We start from the raw sequence: 21427 nt of genomic DNA, 5'->3' as shown, positions 1-21427 counted from the left end.
CAGACTTCTTTTCCCGAGCTGCTTTCAGGATTTTCTCTTTGTCACTGAGACTTGTAAATTTTACTATTAGGTGACGGGGTGTGGGCCTATTCTTATTGATTTTGAGGGGCGTTCTCTGAACCTCCTGAATTTTGATGCTCGTTCCCTTTGCCATATTGGGGAAATTCTCCCCAATAATTCTCTCCAGTATACCTTCTGCTCCCCTCTCTCTTTCTTCTTCTTCTGGAATCCCAATTATTCTGATGTTGTTTCGTCTTATGGTTCACTTATCTCTTGATTTCTCCCCTCGTGGTCCAGTAGCTGTTTGTCCCTCTTTTGCTCAGCTTCTTTATTCTCTGTCATTTGGTCTTCTATATTACTAATTCTTTCTTCTGCCTCATTTATCCTTGCAGTGAGAGCCTCCATTTTTGATTGCACCTCATTAATAGCTTTTTTGATTTCAACTTGGTTAGATTTTAGTTCTTTTATTTCTCTAGAAAGGGCTTTTACATCTCTTGAGAGGGTTTCTCTAATATCTTCCATGCCTTTTTCGAGCCCAGCTAGAACCTTGAGAATTGTCATTCTGAACTCTAGATCTGACATATTACCAATGTCTGTATTGATTAGGTCCCTAGCCTTCGGTACTGCCTCTTGTTCTTTTTTTTTTTTTGCGTTGAATTTTTCCTTCTTGTCATTTTGTCCAGATAAGAGTATATGAAGGAGCAAGTAAAATACTAAAAGGGTGGCAACAACCCCAGGAAAATATGCTTTCACCAAATTAGAAGAGACCCCAAATCGTGAGGGGCAAGAAAGGGGATAAAAAGAGGTTCAAAAAGCAAGAAAGAAAAAAAAAGAAAAAAGAAAAAAAAAAGAAAAGAATTAAAAAAAAACGAAAACAAATAAGAAAAATATAAAAAAGAAAAAATATATATATTAGATAAACTGGTTAAAAAACGTTAAAAAAGAAAAAGGTAAAAGTTAAAAAAAAATAAATTAACTGCAAGACTAAAAAAAATCACAGGGAAAAAGCCATGAGTTCCGTGCTTTGCTTTCTCCTCCTCTGGAATTCTGCTGCTCTCCTTGGTATTGAAACCGCACTCCTTGGTAGGTGAACTTGGTATCGGCTGGATTTCTTGTTGATCTTCTGGGGGAGCGGCCTGTTGTAGTGATTCTCAAGTGTCTTTGCCCCAGGAGGAATTTCACCGCCCTTAGCAGGGGCCAGGGTGAGTAATCCGCTTGGGTTTGCTTTCAGGAGCTTTTGTTCCCTGAGCGCTTTCCGTAGATTCCAGAGGATGGGAATACAAATGGCGGCCTCCTGGTCTCTGCCCGGAGGAGCCGAGAGCCCAGGGCCCCACTCCTCAGTGCGCCCTCAGAGAACAGTGCCCAGTTACTCCTGTCTGCCTGACCTCCGGCCGCGCTCCGAGCTCACCGAGCCTGCGACCGGTTCAAGGTCACCCCGAGCTGTGAGCTTACTGTCGGCTCTGTCTCTGTAGCCGGCTTTCCCGTTCCAATACCCACAAGCTCTGCGACACTCAGACACCCCTGATCCTTCTGTGACCCTGTGGGACCTGAGGCCATGCTGACCCCGTGTGGGCTTCGCTCCGGTTTAGCCTCTGGAGCGATGTCCCTCAGCGGTACAGACTTTTAAAAGTCCTGATTTTGTGCGCTGTTGCTCCGCTGCTTGCCAGGAGCCGGCCCCTCCCCCCGGGGTCTATCTTCCCGTCGCTTTGGATTCACTTCTCGGCTGGTCCTACCTTTCAGAAAGTGGTTGTTTTTCTGTTTCCAGAATTGCTGTTTTTCTTCTCTTCGATCTGCCGATGGATTTGCAGGTGTTTGCAATCTTTAGATAAGCTATCTAGCTGATCTCCGGCTAGCTGAAGTAGTCTCAGCCTGCTACTTCTCCGCCATCTTGACTCCTCCCACCAAAGCCCTTTTTAATAAAGTATCTCATATGAGGTACATCATTTTCATCTCAGTGTCTTCCCCTCTTGAAAAATGTGACATTTGAGAAATTTCTTTCATAATTTTCTAAGTTTTGGCTACTAACATAGAGACAGTCACCTATTAAAAAAGAGAAGAACTTTTATAGAGAAAACACCTTAGTGGACAAATTTTTTCCTACTCTTTTGTGTATTATTCTATTCAATATTATTTTACCTATATTTTTTAAGCTAGGTCATTATTTTAGTTAGATTTTTTTAATTTAATTTTTTATTTTTTATAAACATATATTTTTATCCCCAGGGGTACAGGTCTGTGAATCGCCAGGTTTACACACTTCACAGCACTCACCAAAGCACATACCCTCCCCAATGTCCATAATTTTAGTTAGATTTTTAAGCTAGGATTAATTAATATTTTCTCTCTTCGACTAGCACTTAGCCATCCATAGAAGCTGCTTGGTATAAATTTGTTACAATAATTTTCTAATGCTAATGAATGGGATTAGTCGAAAAGAAAAAGAACTTGTATTTGTTGAGCATCTTTATGTCAATGTTGTATCAGATATTTCAAATGTGCCCTTTATTTCAAGGCAGTGTTATTGATGTGGATAATGGAATGCATTGGTTATATTGGCTTCTTTATTAGCACCACCTACTCTGGAAGGTCCTCTTGTTTTTGTTGTTCTACCTTTCTAGCAATCCTCCCTGTCTTATTTGGGCACTCATCCTTGTACTAGAACTTGAGACTTTGTTTGGCACTTCCTTTTTTTTCTCAGCCTGGTCTCCAGGCCAGCTCCCCAGACAAGCTTCAATACAACTCCTTCTGTGCCATCACTATGTGTGGCTCAGGACAGGGACCCATGTTGTGCAGGATCTGGTGAAGGGCTCAGAGCGAGATGGCACATCTGGTTAATCTGTTCCTCTATAAATAAACTTTGGTGGTACCAGGGTGAAAATAAATATCTGTCGAAACTAACCTAAAAAAAAAATCTTCCCTTGGTATATAAAAATAATTCTCACTTTACCTACATGTGGAACAATGGATGATCAAAGCTCCTAGACTGTAAACCCTAGAATAGTTCTTAGTCACAGGGGAATACTGTATAGCATATTATACTTCAAGTATCAGTTTTTGGAAAAAAACACATAATGACAAAAAAACCTTCGCGAAATTGGAAACACATTTATATGAATTCATTAATTACAATGAATCTGCAGTATTTCAGGTTGATTGTGGATGGATAGGGAGAGACCCAACAAATACTCCCACTATAAATTTCCATTTAATTAGCTAAGGATATAGAAATGTAGAAGAAATGGTTTAACTAGAGAGGGAGGAAGTATATTCAACCTATCCTAACAAAGTTTCCCTGGGCTCTCTCTCCCTAGTGCATATGCAGTTGCCTGTGTGTAAGGTGCTGTCAGATCTGAAACAAAAGATATATCGCTGTCCCACACGTGTTTATACTTGGGACTCACTCAGGAAAACTGATTATCCATGTCTTTCATGTAGTAAAATGTTTATAGACATGTAGGAGTCCTATTTTTAAGCCAGCATCAAGGTCAAGAAGACCACGTATTCTACTAGAAGAAGAGGATCAACTCAGTTCCCAGATGGGTACCTAAGTAATATCTCCCTTCAGTGTTATACAGTTCTAGAAATCTGTTTTCCTGGAGTCTATCCCTGACTCTGGTTTATGATTTTTAATCCATTTAGTTCCAATAGGAATTTTGGGTTGAAGACCAGAATTACATTTCACCATATGTTGCATTTTACCATATGGTGCCCCTAGGATTATATTTTTGTAATCAGGCACGATTTATTTAATTTGCATCAGTAGGTAGGACTTTGCTTGACTGTGCTTTATATTATTTGACCCTTTTGAGCATCATTTTGGTTTATAGCTTTTGTAGATTCAGTGGGTACCAATTGACTGTAATTTTCTTCTTGATGCTTCTGTCACACTTTGACCATTTTGAGCTTCTTCAAGGTGACTTTATTTTCCTAATTTAAAACCACTAGCAGACATCTTTGAAACTGTTGTTGTTTATTTCAATAAGAAATGGCAAAATCATCTTGATTTCCTTGTTTCGAAGATGGAATCAGCTACCCATTAAGGATCCCATGTTCTTTTTTAAAGTTGCTCTCTATTAGAAACCAAATTTGGAATGAAGGGTGTTTTTTGTTTTTGTTTCATGTGAACACCAGCTGCTTTGGCCAGGGGGCCACATTAGTGACAGAGCAGGAAAATAATTATTTTTCAAATGATCAAGAGTTTATGTTGATATGTCCAATTTTTTTCTGCCTTTAATAAGTTTATTTATATACTGTTCTAATTTATATACTAAGGGCTTATTAATATACTTCCTCCTGTTACCATTATCTGGTCTTTTTATGTCTCAACATAGTTTGTCATACCACACATGTTTATATTATGTTGCTGATAAAAATTTTAGGGATCTTTGTTTTCTTTTTTTGTTTGAACCACTGGATCAAGTGTCATGGGATTGGTTTCAATGTTTATACGTCTAGAATAGCTCACTTTCAATCATCACCTAAGCACCTCTCTTCTAAAAAGAAACAAAAACAATCTTTATCTTCCTTTAAGGAACAGTAAAGCAATGAAAATATAGGGCACTAAATATTATGATACCATCAATACCATCATTTTTAGGATATTAGAAAAATATAAAATTTTGATGTTTTGTCTAAAATTCTTTTAATTTCTTATGGGCCTGTTACTCTCTGGAGGGTGACCTTCTGACTCTCAGCTTCTATTCATTATCATTTCAGGATAATGAATGGTTCTCAAACTTGAAAATGTTTTAAACTTTTTCGAAGAAAGGATGGGATTAGGGTAGAAACCTCATAAACTATGACCCCATTCCAAGATATTTAAATGAACAGAGCCCAAGGAAAATAAGACCACTTTTTAAAGACTTTTGGTATTGGAGATAAACTGTTTGATAATAGGTTGGCCATGCATACTGCCCGCCTCTCTTTTCTTATCTTAACATTTATCTAGTCAACTCATAAAAAATAATCTAGGTACAAAGGTTAGTTATGGAGAACTTCAGTTAGATTGCTTTGAAACTGTTCAATTCAATATACAGGGATCCATGGAGTGCCCTGGAAATAAAAACACAATTTTTTTTTAAACTTAGCCTAACATTAAACATTCCCCATGACTTGCCCTCATTCACACACCTTTTGTACACAGATGTACTTTTTTGAAAAAATAATGATACACATTTATTCAACATGAGTTGTGTTCTAAAGGCTTTACAAGTATTATGTCATTTAATCTTTACGGTACCATTTGTAGTAGGTACTACTATTAACCCCTCTTTACAGTTGAGGAAACTGAGGCAAGGGGTACTTAAATTATAACTTTATATATCACATAGGTAGTAAAAGGAAGAATAGTCAAAACTAGGCAACCTGATTCAGTGCCCAGGCTCTTAGCTACTATGCTCTATGACCATAATAAGATAGGCTAAATAAAGATAAGGATGTTCTGGGAACTGAAAGAAGGAAGCTGCTAACTCTATTAAAGGCAATCAGGTAGAATTCACAGAGGAGGTTATAGCTATGAGTTTTGTCTGCTCTAAGTGTGCCCTTCTAATGCCAGTGAGTTTGCCTTGGCTCCAACAGGGTTGACATATCAAACTCAGCAATGGATTGAATCCATCCTTTCTTTTTCCTTTTTATTTTCACTCCTTTAGTCTGGAGCTCAGTTCTGTAGCTCAACTCTGTCCACTTTTAGTTTCTCTCCCAATCTGTTATAGAAGAGATCCAGAATTTAGCTAACACTCATCTAACAATGATCTGAATGATCTCTTCCTGTCTCCCAGATCTGGGTGTCTTTGTGTTTTGTTGGCAGTAGGTTTGTTTTGGTGGATGTTGTTTTTCTTATTAGAGTTTAGATATTGCTAACTCCCTCTCTGTTCAGTTACATTTGCTATGACCGATATACTCTTCTCAGACTTATGGACAATTATCTGGTGTTTGTATATGGTTTTTTATTCTACATAAGTTATTTTCTATATGCCCTGCTGACTTTGCACTGAGATTGAAAACCAGAATTCTAACCCAAGAAAAGATCTGGAGTAAAAAATTCTTAACAAGGATTAAAAAAATACTACAGTGATTCAGGCCTGAGTCTGATCAGTCTTCCTCAATCAAACATATAGTAAATAAGAGAAACCCCTTACCCTTTCATCAATAGAAATGTTTAGTTGAGATCTCAATCCATGTATCCCAGTGAGAAAGTTAACACCAGGTTTGCCTGGGAGAAGAAATATTTAGAATAGACATTTTAGAATATTTACTTTTGGAAGGAATTGTCCTCTTGTTCACTTTATCAGGTAAAACCAATGAAGACATCATTTTTCTTAATTTTATAAAGAAAACAAAATATGTCCTATTTCATACTTCTCTGCCCTCTATTCAATACCCCACATTTAGCTTCCTCCTTCTACTTCTGTAGCCATTTCCACAGGAAGGGTGGGGATCAGAGAGTGTAGAGCTTCTCTCTGCCATGCTTTTTGTCAAGAGAAAAAGGGCTTGAGTGGACCCACAGCAGAAGGTAGGACAGCCCTGCTATTAGTCACTGGCCCTGGCTGTGGGGCATAGAGGAGAGGTTCCACTGATACTATCCCCAGAAGCTTCCCACAGGACCTCATAGACTCTGGGCCAGAGGCTCTTGTGCCTCAGATTGAGCCATCTTCAGCTTACTCATCTGTCCTTCCCCCTTTTCCAGATCTTTTTCCAAGTCTGGCCCCTTGGGAAGGGTCTTTGCACCAGCCACAGTTCAAGCATCATCTGCAGGTGTTTTAGATACATTTCTGATACTAACTGAAGTGCTCCAAGGGATTTTTAATCTGTGGGAAGAGAGAACAGATGCCTCCATTGCCTATTCAAGTTTTAATCAGCAGGGATACAGAAACTGATCAGAATAGGGAGACCATGTAGTCAGAGCAGAGGCTGAATGCCAGTGGTTCTTCTCTTTTACCTTGTTCCCTATGAGGGGCTAAAGAGTTGTGGCAGTGTCTGCATGGAGTTGGCTGCTGTTGGGTCTGAATAAAGGTCATATTTTGTGACCATACAGTTGCTCTGTATTAAGGATTTACATGTCCATTCTAGAAAGAAATTTACTTTTGAGAGTCTGGGTCCTTCCATTTAAGGAAATTCTTGCAAGCAGTCAGCTCTTGAATGAGATATAGGGTCAGCAAACCACATCATCATCCAGGAGTAGAAAGCAGAGTCAGGTCCCAGGGGGTTCAGAAAAATATCTCCTCCCCTAGAGTAGCCTTTCTCCAGACTTTCTGATCCTTTAAATTTCTGATCCTTTAATCTGGTTGGATAAAAGAACAGCATCTCAAATGTATTTACTGGAAATATCCAAATGCAAAGAAAAAATGTTAGAACATATATCTTGTGGGACACCTTATTTATTTTGCAAATACGCAATACTTACTCCTGAGGGCCGGAGGAGCCCCTGAAATAATTTAGAAGCCATGTGGGGGGCTGAGGCCTAACGTGTTTTTAAGGTGAGTGTTAATAGTTACCCTCTATAGAGTCTTGATTAGTAGAAGATCTCTTATCTGATGCCTTGGTTATATTCATCTCTCTCAAAATGTGTGATAATGTGTGGCTTCACAGAAAAGAATGTATTGCTGAACTTTTTATTCTGGCCTTGTAAAACTACAAATGAATCCTTATTTTATTTAAAAAAAAAATCAAGAAAGAGATGCATCTTGGTTCAGGTGTTTGGTTTTTATCACAAAAGCAGACTCAGCAGAATCCCCAAGAGAAACTTGTCATTGTTCGTTTCCTCCTTGGCTCTGTTATTCCCATCACACTTGTACTGCATGAAGGAATGTTTACCTGGCACAGTTGATATTTGCCAACTTCAGGGACTACACATACTGAGGAAATCAAGTCTTTCCAAGAACCACTTACCTCGTTTCATTTTTCAGTATAGGTAAGGTGTGTTTCCATGTAAAATGCTTGCTCACATTTTCACAGAATTAATATATCTCAGTACCCAGAAAATGTTAAGCTTTTCAACAAGTTATAATTGTTTTTTAAAAAGAAAATAATTGAAGCATACATTATTGTCTGATAGCTTGTTAAGAAAATTAAGTAGTGACACTAATCCCATATTTTAACATTGACATTAGAGTGAAGCACCACGGATGAGGTGGAGAAATAAAAATGGAATCTGTCAACAGACAGACAACAGGAAAGGGTTATTTGACATTCCCGCATCTTGTAAAGCATAAGAGACAGAGTTTTTCTATTCCTTCATGTAGAAAACAGCAATTAGATGTCATAGTCGTAATGAAATCCATAGATACAAAATGTAATGAAAATGTAACTTTTTAAGACTATTTACTATGAACAATAGAAATGGCAATTAAAAGAGTTCCAACATTTCTATCTAAAAATCTACTCTCTAGGTCAACATTACATGTCCACTTTGAACAAACATGATATATAAAACCCTGGATTAACTAAAAAGCCCTTGTGAGGTCTCTTGGCAGGAAGCCAGTCAGCCTGCGGTTATCCAGCTTCTTTGTCCTTTTCCACAGGATGTTGGTAGCCATCTTGGGGTCTGATGATTTCACAGCTGCATATCAGCACTTCTTTTCTTTCTAGGCAAAATTAGGTGGTTTCTTGACCATTTCTTTTATTTCCTTTTTTTTTTTTTTTAAGATTTACTTTATTAGTTGAGAGAGGGAGAGAGCATGTGCTTGCGCCAGTAACTGGGGAGGGAAAGAGAGAGTGAGTCCCATGCAGACTCTGCACTGAGCACAGAGCCCAAAGTGGGGCTTGATCTCAACCCAGAGATCACAACCTGACCTGAAACTAAGCGTGAGATGCTCAACCCACTGAGGCACGCCCCCTCCTTGACCATTCTTTATCTGAAATTGGCTTGTTTTCTTTGTGAGATCTCATGGATTCTCTCTGTTTAATCCCCCACCATGTGTAGTGGATCTATGAAACTTTAGAGGGCAGTATCTGAAGAAATGTAAGAAATTACTCTTTCGACATTTTTTAAATAAAGCATTATTTTAATTTTTCTCTGAGCTGTTACTGAGTTGATCGGGCGTTCAGAATCCTTTGAATGGGGCAGGAGGCAAAGGAATGAAATGCTCTTTTTTTGTGGGCATTAGATATCGTAATCAGTTACAATCAGTTACCTTCCATTTTGTTTGTCCCTCCTTGAGTACTAGATAAGGCTTTTGGTTAAGTTTGTCCCTCCTTTCCTCATACATTTCTCAGGAATTAGAAGAAAATACAAAATTTCCAAACCCTTGTATTCAATATTTTCTAATTTTACCTTCATATCTGTTATTATATATATCTGTCATGTGTTTGGAATAGACTGGTGCCCTTACCGGATACTGAGAAGTAGCTTTTGCCAAGGCTGTGGGGACCACAGAGATTAACTTTCGGTGATATTTAAGAGAACATGAGGGCTACAGTCATGAAACTGGAAAGGAAAGCTTCCTTCTATGAAACCTCTCAGTTTTTTTGCCATCCCTTCCTGCCTCCAAAGGAACCCCACACATTTCTCTTTCAAGCATGGTGTTAAGCACTTAGATGCATTTAATTAACACTAGATAGAGAGGTAGATGGATATTTTCTTGATTAATAATGGAAATATTTTGTGGGTTTGTCCTCTTTGATTAACATTGGTGGGGTAGCTAGGCAGATTCTGCACTTCTGCTGTTGTGATGGGCAATAGAAAACTTTTGACCAGCTTTTCTTCAACTGTCCCTATGGCTATTTCTCCTGCAATTTCAAAAGAAGGCTAGGAAGCTTCACTTTAGATCAATCTCTCACTCTCTCACTTGCTGTGTCTTTCTCTCTCTTCCCTCCTCCACCCCCCCTTCTTTCTTTCTCTTCTTTTCTCTCCTCCTTTCTTGCTCCCCCTCTCTTTCTTCCTCCCCCTCACTTATGCTCATATAACTACGGTATCTTTATGGAACCACAGCTGCCTATCCCACCATGATGTTCTCTTCTATTCAGGGGGACAACGCTCCTTTGTTGGGAGCAGTGTATCAAAGTAGATAAGGTGAATAAAATTTAATGTAACACCTAATATTTGTACAGTGCCTTCTGTAGTTTACTGTGCCCTTTCATACATAACTACATTATTTCATTTGGTCCTCACAGTCACAACCTCCCTGGTATATGATTGTACACATTTTATAGATGATAAAATTGCACTTCAGAGAGGTTTACCAGATCATCAGGGTCAGAGCATATGTGACATTTCATTTAGATTACTGTTTTGGTAGTCACTTTTCCAATTGGAGACTATGGCTTGGGTTAGTTTATATGGTGTCATTATTTACCTGGGTTTCCTTCTTGGTGGCACAGAAAACTATAAAACCATTTAATTAGTCTGATATACTTTGGATTTCCTTGATAAGAACATTTTTTTTTGGCATCTATTTTAAGCTATTTTAACCCATTCCCCAACTGTAGTTGAGATTTAGAAGTCCTTTTGGGAAGAATACCATTTAGAGATGCTTGCTTCTCTCTGTTGAAAATGCCCCCTCTGAGGTAATTTTTAAGTTGTATTACCCTATAGTTGAGCCATTACTTCTCCTTCTCCTTCCCTCCAAGTTGTAATTCCTCCAACATTTTTTTTTCTCCAAGATTACTTGGAGTATTTTAGTTTCTTTCCATTTTCATGTAAATTTTAGAATCAGCTTGTTAATTTCTACACCTACAGAGCCTGCTGTGAATGATTGAGATTTTGTTGTACCTGTAGTTCTCTCCACATTCCATTATTGCTACCCAAGAAGCCTGAAGAGCCCCTGAAATGTAAAAGCCCAAGGTAGAGCTTCTTAGGGCAGGCATCCAGGGACTCCCATGTTCACTAGCAACTAATGAGTTCGAACGTGACTTAGGAGTTGCTCGTGTCAAGTTCCATCTTAACAGTGGGAGACTTCATACTCCTCCAACTCCACCAGTTGATATGAACTTTCCTCTTTGCTGTTTTTGAAGTAAGTTGTTTACTATTCAGAATAAAAAGCAGGTGATACCGACCTGTTAAGAGTTTCCTACATTAACAGAGTGAGCATCTAGAGATGTTTCTTCTGTCCCAGTCCTCTTCACTTACCTACCAAACAAGACCTCTGATGTGAGCTAATGACTCAAATGTAAAAGAATTAGTTTTTTCTCAGTGTCTTCTATAGACATTAAAGTGAATAAGACCTTAAATCTTCTGGAAAACTGCTTACCACCATTTCCCACTGTATTATATATTTGTACTTAAAAACCCACAAGAAATAAAAGTACACGTGAACAAACATACATGTAGAAAATTAAATACTTGTGACATTTTTTGAGTCTGCATGTGCATTTCTGCCAATAGAGCAATTATTTCTTCATTAAGCCTGAGGGATTTGGGTTTTTCTGGGTAGAAGATTTTTTCCTAGTGCCTGTAATTTTACAAAGAAAGCTTTCATTATACAAGTTAAATTTATATGAGTGACTTCTACTGCATGAGTTTGGTAAAAGAAGAATAGTGTGTATTAATTTATTTACTCAGATCCCTGTAGGGATTTTTATAAAATGGTTTTTAAAAAATACAATAATAATATTTCATGGGTTATTAAACCATAGGAATTAGGGAGAAATAATTAAGTTGAGAAGGTAAAAGAGTTCTGGAGAGAAATGGGAATGTCCATTTTGGCCTATTTATTGGAGAAGTTGCTTCTCCAGCTTTGCTGGCTCTGCATACACAATTATATTCAGATTTACACTATTTTTAACATTATTATATAGATGGAGAACCCAGTCAGGGTGTGATGCCCGAGTTTTCGTGTCTGAGAGACCACCAAGGAGCTAAGCACCGATGTAATCACACGAGGGTTTATTTGACAAGCTTAAGCTTGGGTCCAAGTATACCCAACACAGCAGAGTAGGGACTTGGACCCTGAAGTGACATGCTTAAGCTTGGGCCCAAGTACACCCGACACAGTGGAGTAGGGACTTGGACCCTGAACCAGAATACAGTCAGAGTTTTTAAAGGCAGAGTAGGGGTGGACTCGTCGGTGGGTGAGGACAAAGGGGATGATGTAAGTCTCTAAGAAAATTTGGAAGCAAGGTCTCCAGGACCTTGAGGGGCTAGCTATTGTTGGGAGAAAGGTTATTCATTACCAGTAATAAAAATCTTCTCGTGAGACCCTTTAGATGTATATCAGTGGGTCATATGCTTGGGAATGATTGCTGACACTATCTTGGAGGTTTAGAGATAAAGTTTCACACTTCTCCTATCAAGTGCCCTTGTTAGTGAGATTTGGGTTTGGAAGAAATTTAACTTTATTTCCATTTCCTTCTGTCTCAGCCTCCTTCAGTTTTATGGTGGGGAGGGCAACATTAGGGCTTGGGGAACTGAGTTATTCCCCTCTGGAAATTGTGCTATTATTAAATCTCTAGGACATTTGTAAACCAAGGGAGACTCCTGTCTTACAGGATTGTGATCTCTGCAAGTTAACTATTTGTTTTTCTTTTAGGGCAGCCAGGGGTGGCTGAGGAATGTCACACATATTACCGAGGGGAGGGGAGTGGGTGGAAAAGGGGTACAAGGTGTCAGCTTTTGCTTTGCCAAGTTGGTTGTACTTATCTCAGGGCTAGACTCGAGTTGGGTACAGCCTTGTTTTTCTTGGCCTCCACAAGGGATTTTCCCAAGATGACATTTCTGACCATCACTCATCTTGTCAGATGGTGGATGACCCTTCTTCAAGGTGTATTTGCAGCTGAGACTTTGCTGGGTCCGATCAGAGAAGATCCACCTTGGCAAAGTATAGGAATCTTCCTTCCTTCTGCCACACAGGACTCTTCCCTGAACCTTTGCTTTAGAGGTCTTATGTGAACTAACTGCTCTCCACTCTCAAAAACCCAATGGGGAGAGATGATATTGGAGAATGCAGTGCACGTTCCAACCTCAGTACTAAAGTTAGGTTCTTGTGTCACTTTAGGTCACCCCAGAATTAGCCATAATGCCTCCATAATTTCACAGGGATGCTTCCTTTGAGTTTCATTTCACTGTGCCCTTTTATCTTCAGTATATACAAGCACCATTCTATAAATAATATTGTTGTAATTTTTTATAAGGTTGTTAGTGCCTTTAAATATTCCAGGTGATAAAATCTTTTTTATATTTTAATATCAAGGAAAATTTGTCTGTTAGAGGATGAGAAAAGATTTATAATTGTATTCCATCAACTCTAGCTAGAATTTAACAAGTCTGTTACTTTTGAGGCAGTGGTGGTATTAGCAGTTTCTGAAACTCTGTCCACAGTAGAAATCACATTACCATTGTAACAGAGATTTCAAAATATTGCTTATGTTCTACACAGCTTTGAAAGTAGGATAGTAATAGTTATTAGACCTGCCACTAGATATTAGTATTTAATACATTATTAAAGAGGCAAAGATATTGCACCACAAATTTGTTTTTTTAGTATTATTTCAATTAGTTTCTTCTGTACTCTTTCATTGTTTTGCTTTATACATTTAAAGCCACTGTTCTGAATAGGTGCCCACAGGCTCACAAGGTAGCCAATGGTAGGAGTTCATGGCATTAATCACTGGATTCAGACTGCCTTCCTAACATGTGTACATGAGTGCTTCCTGGCTCCCTCCAATCTGGTTCAGAAGTTCCCTGTAGTGAAGTCTGTGAAGGGCCCCTTCATGCCTTCAACTGGGCATTCTTAATACTTTGCATTTTGGTCAACTATGTCTCTCTTTCCTACCAGCTTTTGAGAGAAGGGACTTTCTCATTCTTTTATTTAATCCTCAGCACCTAGCAGGGTGTCTTACTTGTAAGGAGCACTCAGTAATTGCTTGTTTAAGTGTCACTTTTTTCTGTGTCCCTCCTTGCATTACTTTTCCTCTTTGCATCACTTGCTAGCTGGTTCTTGGCTCTTTGGCTTGGAATTTATGGCCATAGTATACTTGTCAGGTAATGGTGATTTCTTTCGTCCTGTTTTGTTCCTTCCTTTCCATATTCTCTCTTTCATTTCTTTCTTTATTTAAATTTTTTGTAGTTAGCCTATTGGATGTTGGTGTGCCTTTAATGAGCCAATCCAGGTATTAGGAACATCTGTTTCTCCTTATTCAGGTTGTGATCATTGATAGTTAGCAGTCTTTTTTTTTCCCCCAAGTGTGGCCATTTATTTCAACATCAGTAGAGTCTTGGGAAAGTTAGAGAGCTATGTAAGAAGGGCCTCTTTCCTTTCTAAGCCCACACCTGAAAGCAACATAGTGGAGAGAAAACTCTTCTACATGTAAACAATTGGATCCTATTATTTGTGCTGCCCCTTATAGGTGACTTAGTATGATAGGAAAGATAGGTATAGCAGTGAGTCCCAAAAAGATTTGTTGAGGGGTTTTGTTTTTGTTTTTATTTTGTTGCTGTTCTTGGTTTTTTAAGAAAACCTGAGAACAAAATGTGTTCATTTTACTGAAATAATATGTCTTAGGAATCAGTAAGGATTATTAAGAACAAAATAAAGATGCCCTTTTTTATACCACATTTGGCCTAAATATAAGAAATAGAAGTTAACTCAGATGAAATTTTTTAACTAAATTTATGTGTCCTTCCACATTACAAAGTGTACATTTTAAGTCCTTCTTTTATCTTATTTAAGTGAAATATAAATGAGAGAATTGTCTTTTATTATTAAATAATTTGCCTTCAGCTTTTTTTGAGCACATCAGTTAAGTAGACCTGACTGTTGTTTAAAGAATTTAGAAACTTGCAAGGACTCTTGTATTTTATTACACTTAGTGTTTTCGATAATAATTAAATAAACACATAATAGAAAGTACAGAGAAGTACAAGAAAGAGCAAATAAACTGTAGTGGCTTAGAACAATGAGAATACTGTAGTTGGTGATTCTGTAGGTCATACATTTAGGCTGTGCTCAGCTGGGTGGTTCTTTCCTTCCAAGCAGATTGCCTCATTCATCTATGGTTAGCTGTAGAACTACTTACCATTTTCTATCTGGGTTCATGTCTAGGGCCCCAGATGTGACTTCTGGTCCATGTGATCTCTCATCTGTCAGTAGGATAATTGAGTTTGTTCAGATGACAGCAGAAGGGTGCAGGGTGCAAGGCTTCTTGAGCAAAGGCATTGTATTGGCATACTTCTGTTGTATTCTTTTGGCCTAGGTAGGACAGGTTGCAAGACGAACCCAGATTTGAGGGATGAGGAAATAGAGTCCAGCTCTTGATAGAAGGAGCTTCAAGGTTTTATTGCAGTAGATGCAAAAACAAGGAGTAAAGATTATTGGTATTTTTGCAATTTACCACAGTGTGTATATGTGTGTTACATGTACATATGGAAAAATGGACTATATGTGCAATTATACATTCTACATTTTTCATATCCAGATAGACTCCAAATCCTAGTTGCTAGTTGAATTGAGTATACCGAGGAGATAAAATTATTTCTTACCTGAGAAATTTCTCAGTGTGTATGTAGAACAAAGGAAGTACTCAGTAAATCAGAAAATAAAGGAAAAGAAAAATGTAACTTCTTTAGGCAAGTGTGTTAATTCCATTAGGTCCACTTCCTGGTAGGTTTTATTTCTCCTCTGATTTTGTCAAACGTTTATTCTGATGGTTGATGATACCAGGGCACTCAAGATAGAAGAGTGCCTGCCTGTGAGCCCCATGTTAGCTTCTCACCATCTCTGAGATCTTGGAAAAGTCCTTGACGTGTACCTCAGCTTCTTCATCTATTTAATGAAAATAACAACTATGTCACAGTGTTATTGGGAGAATTTAATTAACTCAGGTATATGCATGTGTGTTGGTAACTCTACCTATGTAATTGTGCCCCAAAAACTCTCTGATGCTTTGGTGAAATATCTGTAACATTTCCTACTTAACATTTTTCCCCCATCCGTAGCATTTCAAAGTGGCTCTAGCTTTCTTTAAAAGAAGTTGTGCTTTTTTTCTCCCTTAAACCACTCTTCATTTCTGCTTAGTGCATGTTAAAGGAAATTTAACTTCCACAGCATTACCTTGTGTACTAATCTTCAAAATACCATAGCCATTTCTATAATCTGATGGAACCTCTTGCATAACGTCTGTCTTCTTTGATCAGAAATGACAATGTTAACATCAATAAATTCCTGTGCTTTTCTGACAGGAAATATTTTTGAGAATGTATAATCAGTTATGGGTATGCTTGTCAATAAATTTTCCCTGCAAAAATAAATCAGAAAGCCTATCAAAATAGCATTATGGGGAAAATCTGTTTTCCTTAATACTCCTATGAAATGTCATGCCTAAAGCTCAGGGAAATTTTTATTTAGATGAAGGCATTTAGTTTGTGTGTTGACCATCTTCCCAGCCAGCTAGTTTGCATAAATTTCAGGTCCTATGTAAGAAAAAGGTGATTATAATCTAGAGTCAGCCTTTTCCTCTATCAATCTGTATTGTGTTTCTCTTTCCCTGACTGACCAGTTCCACTTTCCAGACCCTGTGAATTTCACCATAAACCTTCTTTATCCCCCCCCCCCTCAACTCACATACATCCCTATCCACCCCAAGAAAGAGTAACATCTTTCTATAACTCCCCTTTGTTTTCCTCTTTTCTGGGCCATGAATTAGAATCAGTCCTCTCCCATTTTGAAAATATGTCTGTACCCACTCTCACAGTTTGTTCATTTTTAAAAATTATTTATTCTTTCTTTCATTCGTTCATTTTTTGTTCATCCAGCAGCATTAGTATTTTTCATGCTGTGGTGGGTACTGTAGGAAAAAAAAAAGGCATGTAGTCCTGGTGCTGATGCATGGATTTTACTCTGCTGTAGGAGGAATAGTCAATGAAACTGTAATTTGGGCAGGGTTTTAAGGGAGTTGCAAACACAGGCTTTCAGAGCATTGGGGTTAGGGGAGGAGGCCTCCATATGCCTTCTTTCCTAAGGACCATAGCTTTGTGGCCATGTTTGACAAGACTTAGAATCAGAAGTAGATGAAGTAAAGAGCAAGGCAGTGATGGTTTGGGGCTGGATTCAGCCTTGTTATGTGAAATCAGGGTGCTGCAGTCATACATGCCAATTACTGAGGGACAGCAGAAAAGAGTGGCTTATTAACCAGGGGCTAGCGTTCTAGGTATGTTCTCCACTTACAAAAATGAAACCAGTTAACAGTTGCCCATGAGTCTAGGTAGTTGATGTACTTTATCCTGTTTTTATAGCAAAACTTTAATGTAAGTATTATCCCTTCTACAGATGAACAAACTGAGGCTGATAAAGGTTCAAGATCACAAGATCACACAGCTAGTAAGTAGCAGAGCTTAGAATTCAAATCCAAACCATTGTTTCCTTACAGGTTTTAATAAATATGCATAAGGAAACTAATACCATAATGAAATACAGTAGTTGCAGTCCTGAGCATGAGTGTTTTTAAGTCAGTTTGACAGAGAGGGACAACATCTGCAGAAAGTGCTGCCATTGCCACTTAGGGCCACTATGTATGGTCACACAGGTTGTAAATTTTGCCTCCTACAGTTAGCTGTAAATGGTACAGTCTTACGGAACAGTCATGGGCCCAATTTTGGAGTTATATCACCACAGACTGTGCTTTTATTCACATTTCATTATTACATTTGAGTTGTTTTCTTACTTTGAAAGGTTAGATATATTTGAAGGGGTTGGGTGAAGAAATGAAATAGGAAACTAGGTAATTATTTCAGTACATATAACATACTGTGGCCTAGCTATTAATGATTTCTACTTCACGGGTACCTGGATGGCTTAGTTGGAGAGTATACCACTCTTGATCTTGGGGTCATGACTTCAAACCCCATGTTGGGGGTAGAAATTACTAAAACAAACAAACAAAACTTAAAAAGAAAACTTATAAACAAATGTTTTCTACTTCAAACATAGTGCACTTACTTACTGTTGTCTTTTTTTTTTTTTAAAGATTTTATTTATTTATTTGACAGAGAGAAATTACAAGTACACTGAGAGGCAGGCAGAGAGAGAGAGAAGGAAGCAGGCTCCCTGCTGAGCAGAGAGCCCGATGCGGGACTCGATCCCAGGACCCTGAGATCATGATCTGAGCTGAAGGCAGAGGCTTAGCCCACTGAGCCACCCAGGCGCCCCACTTACTGTTGTCTTTTATTGAGATGTTTATACACCTAACTGACTATAACTATTAGATGCTATACACCTAATTATTCCCCAAACAACCCAGCAGTCACTGGGGAATGATTTTGTTTTGTTAGGCATGTGAGAAACTAGATGTCAGAGCTCACTCTACAACTAGGAGACCGTAGGAACATGCTTGTTGGGAGGGCGTCACCCCTCTATCCAAATCATGAGCATTTGTCCTTAGTTCCTTACTCCAAGGTTTCATCTCCCACCTGGCCAGGTGTAATAAGCTCCCCACTCACCTTCTTCACCTATAGCCATATAAACCTGGATCACTTTTCTTCTATATTTAAACTTCTCCGTGCCTTCCTTAGGCCCATAGGATAATGTCCTGACTCCTTAGGATGGCAAAGGGACTGCCCTTCTCCCTTCCCCACCCCACCCCCATAGTCTGACCCCAGGCCATTTCTACAGGCTTATACCTTGTCTTCTCCTCTCCCACATAAGAGCAGGATGTGGGGAGAGTAGGAGACTCCTGCTTAACAGATACTAAGTGCCAGCTAGTATATGTGGAGGGAGTGCCGGAGCAGCAGAATGCAGCATATCGCCACCATCACAGTAAAGATTAGATCAGGCCCAGCTCATCAATGGATGCTAAACCTAAGCAGATGTATATAGGAACAGGATATTTGCATGGTATTAAAGTTTCTCCCACATATTGCTTCTTAGTTGTAAGGGAAAAAACAGTGATTGTAATGTGGAGAGATTGGACTACAGTTAGTTTAGGATCAAAATTAAGATCACCATTGAGAGCAGAGAGACAGACATGTGCCTCCAGAAGTGATATCCTAAGAAGAATATGACATTATCTTTATAGTGTTCTGACCAGGAATGTAGAACTTGAATCTAATCATGAGGAAACATCAGGCAAATGCTCAGTTAAAAAAAAAAGGAGGGAGAGGGGGGAGGAGTCAAGATGGCGGAGAAGTAGCAAGCTGAGACTGCTTCAGCTAGCCGGAGATCAGCTAGATAGCTTATCTAAAGATTGCAAACACCTGAAAACCCATCGGCAGATCGAAGAGAAGAAGAACAGCAATTCTGGAAACAGAAAAACAACCACTTTCTGAAAGGTAGGACCGGCGGAGAAGTGAATCCAAAGCGACGGGAAGATAGACCCCGGGGGGAGGGGCCGGCTCCCGGCAAGCGGCGGAGCAACCACGCACAAAATCAGGACTTTTAAAAGTCTGTTCCGCTGAGGGACATCGCTCCAGAGGCTAAACCGGGGCGAAGCCCACGCGGGGTCAGCGTGGCCTCAGGTCCCGCAGGGTCACAGAAGGATCGGGGGTGTCTGAGTGTCGCAGAGCTTGCGGGTATAGGAACGGGAAAGCCGGCTACAGAGACAGAGCCGACAGTAAGCTCGCAGCTCCGTGTTACCTTGAACCGGTCGCAGGCTCGGTGAGCTCGGAGCGCGGCCGGAGGTCAGGCAGACGGGAGTAACTGGGCGCTGTTCTCTGAGGGCGCACTGAGGAGTGGGGCCCTGGGCTATCGGCTCCTCCGGGCCGGAGACCAGGAGGCCGCCATTTGTATTCCCGTCCTCTGGAACTCTACGGAAAGCGCTCAGGGAACAAAAGCTCCTGAAAGCAAACCCGAGCGGATTACTCACCCCGGCCCCGGGTAAGGGCGGTGTAATTCCGCCTGGGGCAAAGACACTTGAGAATCACTACAACAGGCCCCTTCCCCCAGAAGATCAACAAGAAATCCAGCCGAGACCAAGTTCACCTACCAAGGAGTGCGGTTTCAATACCAAGGAGAGCAGCAGAATTCCAGAGGAGGAGAAAGCCAAGCACGGAACTCATGGCTTTTTTCCTGTGATTTTTTTTAGTCTTGCAGTTAATTTAATTTTTTCTTTTTCATTTTTTTTTTTTTCTCGCCTTCGGGTAAAATTTTTTTTTAACTGTTACCTTTTTCTTTTTTAACGATTTTTTACTTGTTTATCTAATATATATATATATATATTTTACATTTTTCTTAGGTGTTTTCTTTTTTTAAAAAAATTCTTTTCTTTTCTTTTCTTTTTTCTTTTTCTTTTCTTTTTGTTTTTTTTTTTTCTTTCTTCCTTTTTGAACCTCTTTTTATCCCCTTTCTCCCCACTCACGATTTTGGATCTCTTCTAATTTGGTTAAAGCATATTTTCCTGGGGTTGTTGCCACCCTTTTAGTATTTTACTTGCCCCTTCATTTACTCTTATCTGGACAAAATGACAAGACGTAAAAATTCAACACAAAAAAAAGAACAAGAGGCAGTACCGAAGGCTAGGGACCTAATCAATACAGACATCGGTAATATGTCAGATCTAGAGTTCAGAATGACAATTCTCAAGGTTCTAGCCGGGCTCGAAAAAGGCATGGAAGATATTAGAGAAACCCTCTCAAGAGATATAAAAGCCCTTTCTGGAGAAATAAAAGAACTAAAATCTAACCAAGGTGATATCAAAAAAGCTATTAATGAGGTGCAATCAAAAATGGAGGCTCTAACTGCTAGGATCAATGAGGCAGAAGAAAGAATTAGTGATATAGAAGACCAAATGACAGAGAATAAAGAAGCTGAGCAAAAGAGGGACAAACAGCTACTGGACCACGAGGGGAGAATTCGAGAGATAAGTGACACCATAAGACGAAACAACATTAGAATAATTGGGATTCCAGAAGAAGAAGAAAGTGAGAGGGGAGCAGAAGGTATACTGGAGAGAATTATTGGGGAGAATTTCCCCAATATGGCAAAGGGAACGAGCATCAAAATTCAGGAGGTTCAGAGAATGCCCCTCAAAATCAATAAGAATAGGCCCACACCCCGTCACCTAATAGTAAAATTTACAAGTCTCAATGACAAAGAGAAAATCCTGAAAGCAGCCCGGGAAAAGAAGTCTGTAACATACAATGGTAAAAATATTAGATTGGCAGCTGACTTATCCACAGAGACCTGGCAGGCCAGAAAGAGCTGGCATGATATTTTCAGAGCACTAAACGAGAAAAAAAACATGCAGCCAAGAATACTATATCCAGCTAGGCTATCATTGAAAATAGAAGGAGAGATTAAAAGCTTCCAGGACAAACAACAACTGAAAGAATTTGCAAATACCAAACCAGCTCTACAGGAAATATTGAAAGGGGTCCTCTAAGCAAAGAGAGAGCCTACAAGTGGTAGATCAGAAAGGAACAGAGACCATATACAGTAACAGTCACCTTACAGGCAATACAATGGCACTAAATTCATATCTCTCAATAGTTACCCTGAATGTGAATGGGCTAAATGCCCCTGTCAAAAGACACAGGGTATCAGAATGGATAAAAAAAAACAAAACC

The 21427-nt window shown here is 39.2% G+C and overlaps 1 protein-coding gene across 14 annotated transcripts in view; it reads left to right on the top strand.

Moving 5' to 3' along the window:
- Positions 1-21427, top strand: part of KDM4C (lysine demethylase 4C) — a 510087-nt gene that overhangs the window by 408090 nt on the left and 80570 nt on the right. For 10 of the 14 annotated variants that reach the window (XR_006603631.1, XM_045069842.1, XM_045069839.1 and 7 more), the window contains one exon: positions 17199-17249. The exons of the other annotated variants lie outside the window; for them this stretch is intronic. Coding sequence is in view for 9 of the 10 variants with exons in the window: in XM_045069842.1 (XP_044925777.1) it covers positions 17199-17249 (51 nt within the window). In the remaining variant the exon portion in view is untranslated. The remainder of the gene's footprint in view (positions 1-17198; positions 17250-21427) is intronic. 14 annotated transcript variants of the gene reach the window in all.

This window comes from Mustela putorius, unplaced genomic scaffold, assembly GCF_011764305.1.
Source record: "Mustela putorius furo isolate JIRA1106 unplaced genomic scaffold, ASM1176430v1.1 tig00003944_pilon_pilon_pilon, whole genome shotgun sequence".
Lineage (NCBI taxonomy): Eukaryota > Metazoa > Chordata > Mammalia > Carnivora > Mustelidae > Mustela > Mustela putorius.
The sequence above is the reverse complement of the archived record's forward strand: the minus strand, read 5'-3'. Positions and strand labels throughout refer to the sequence as shown.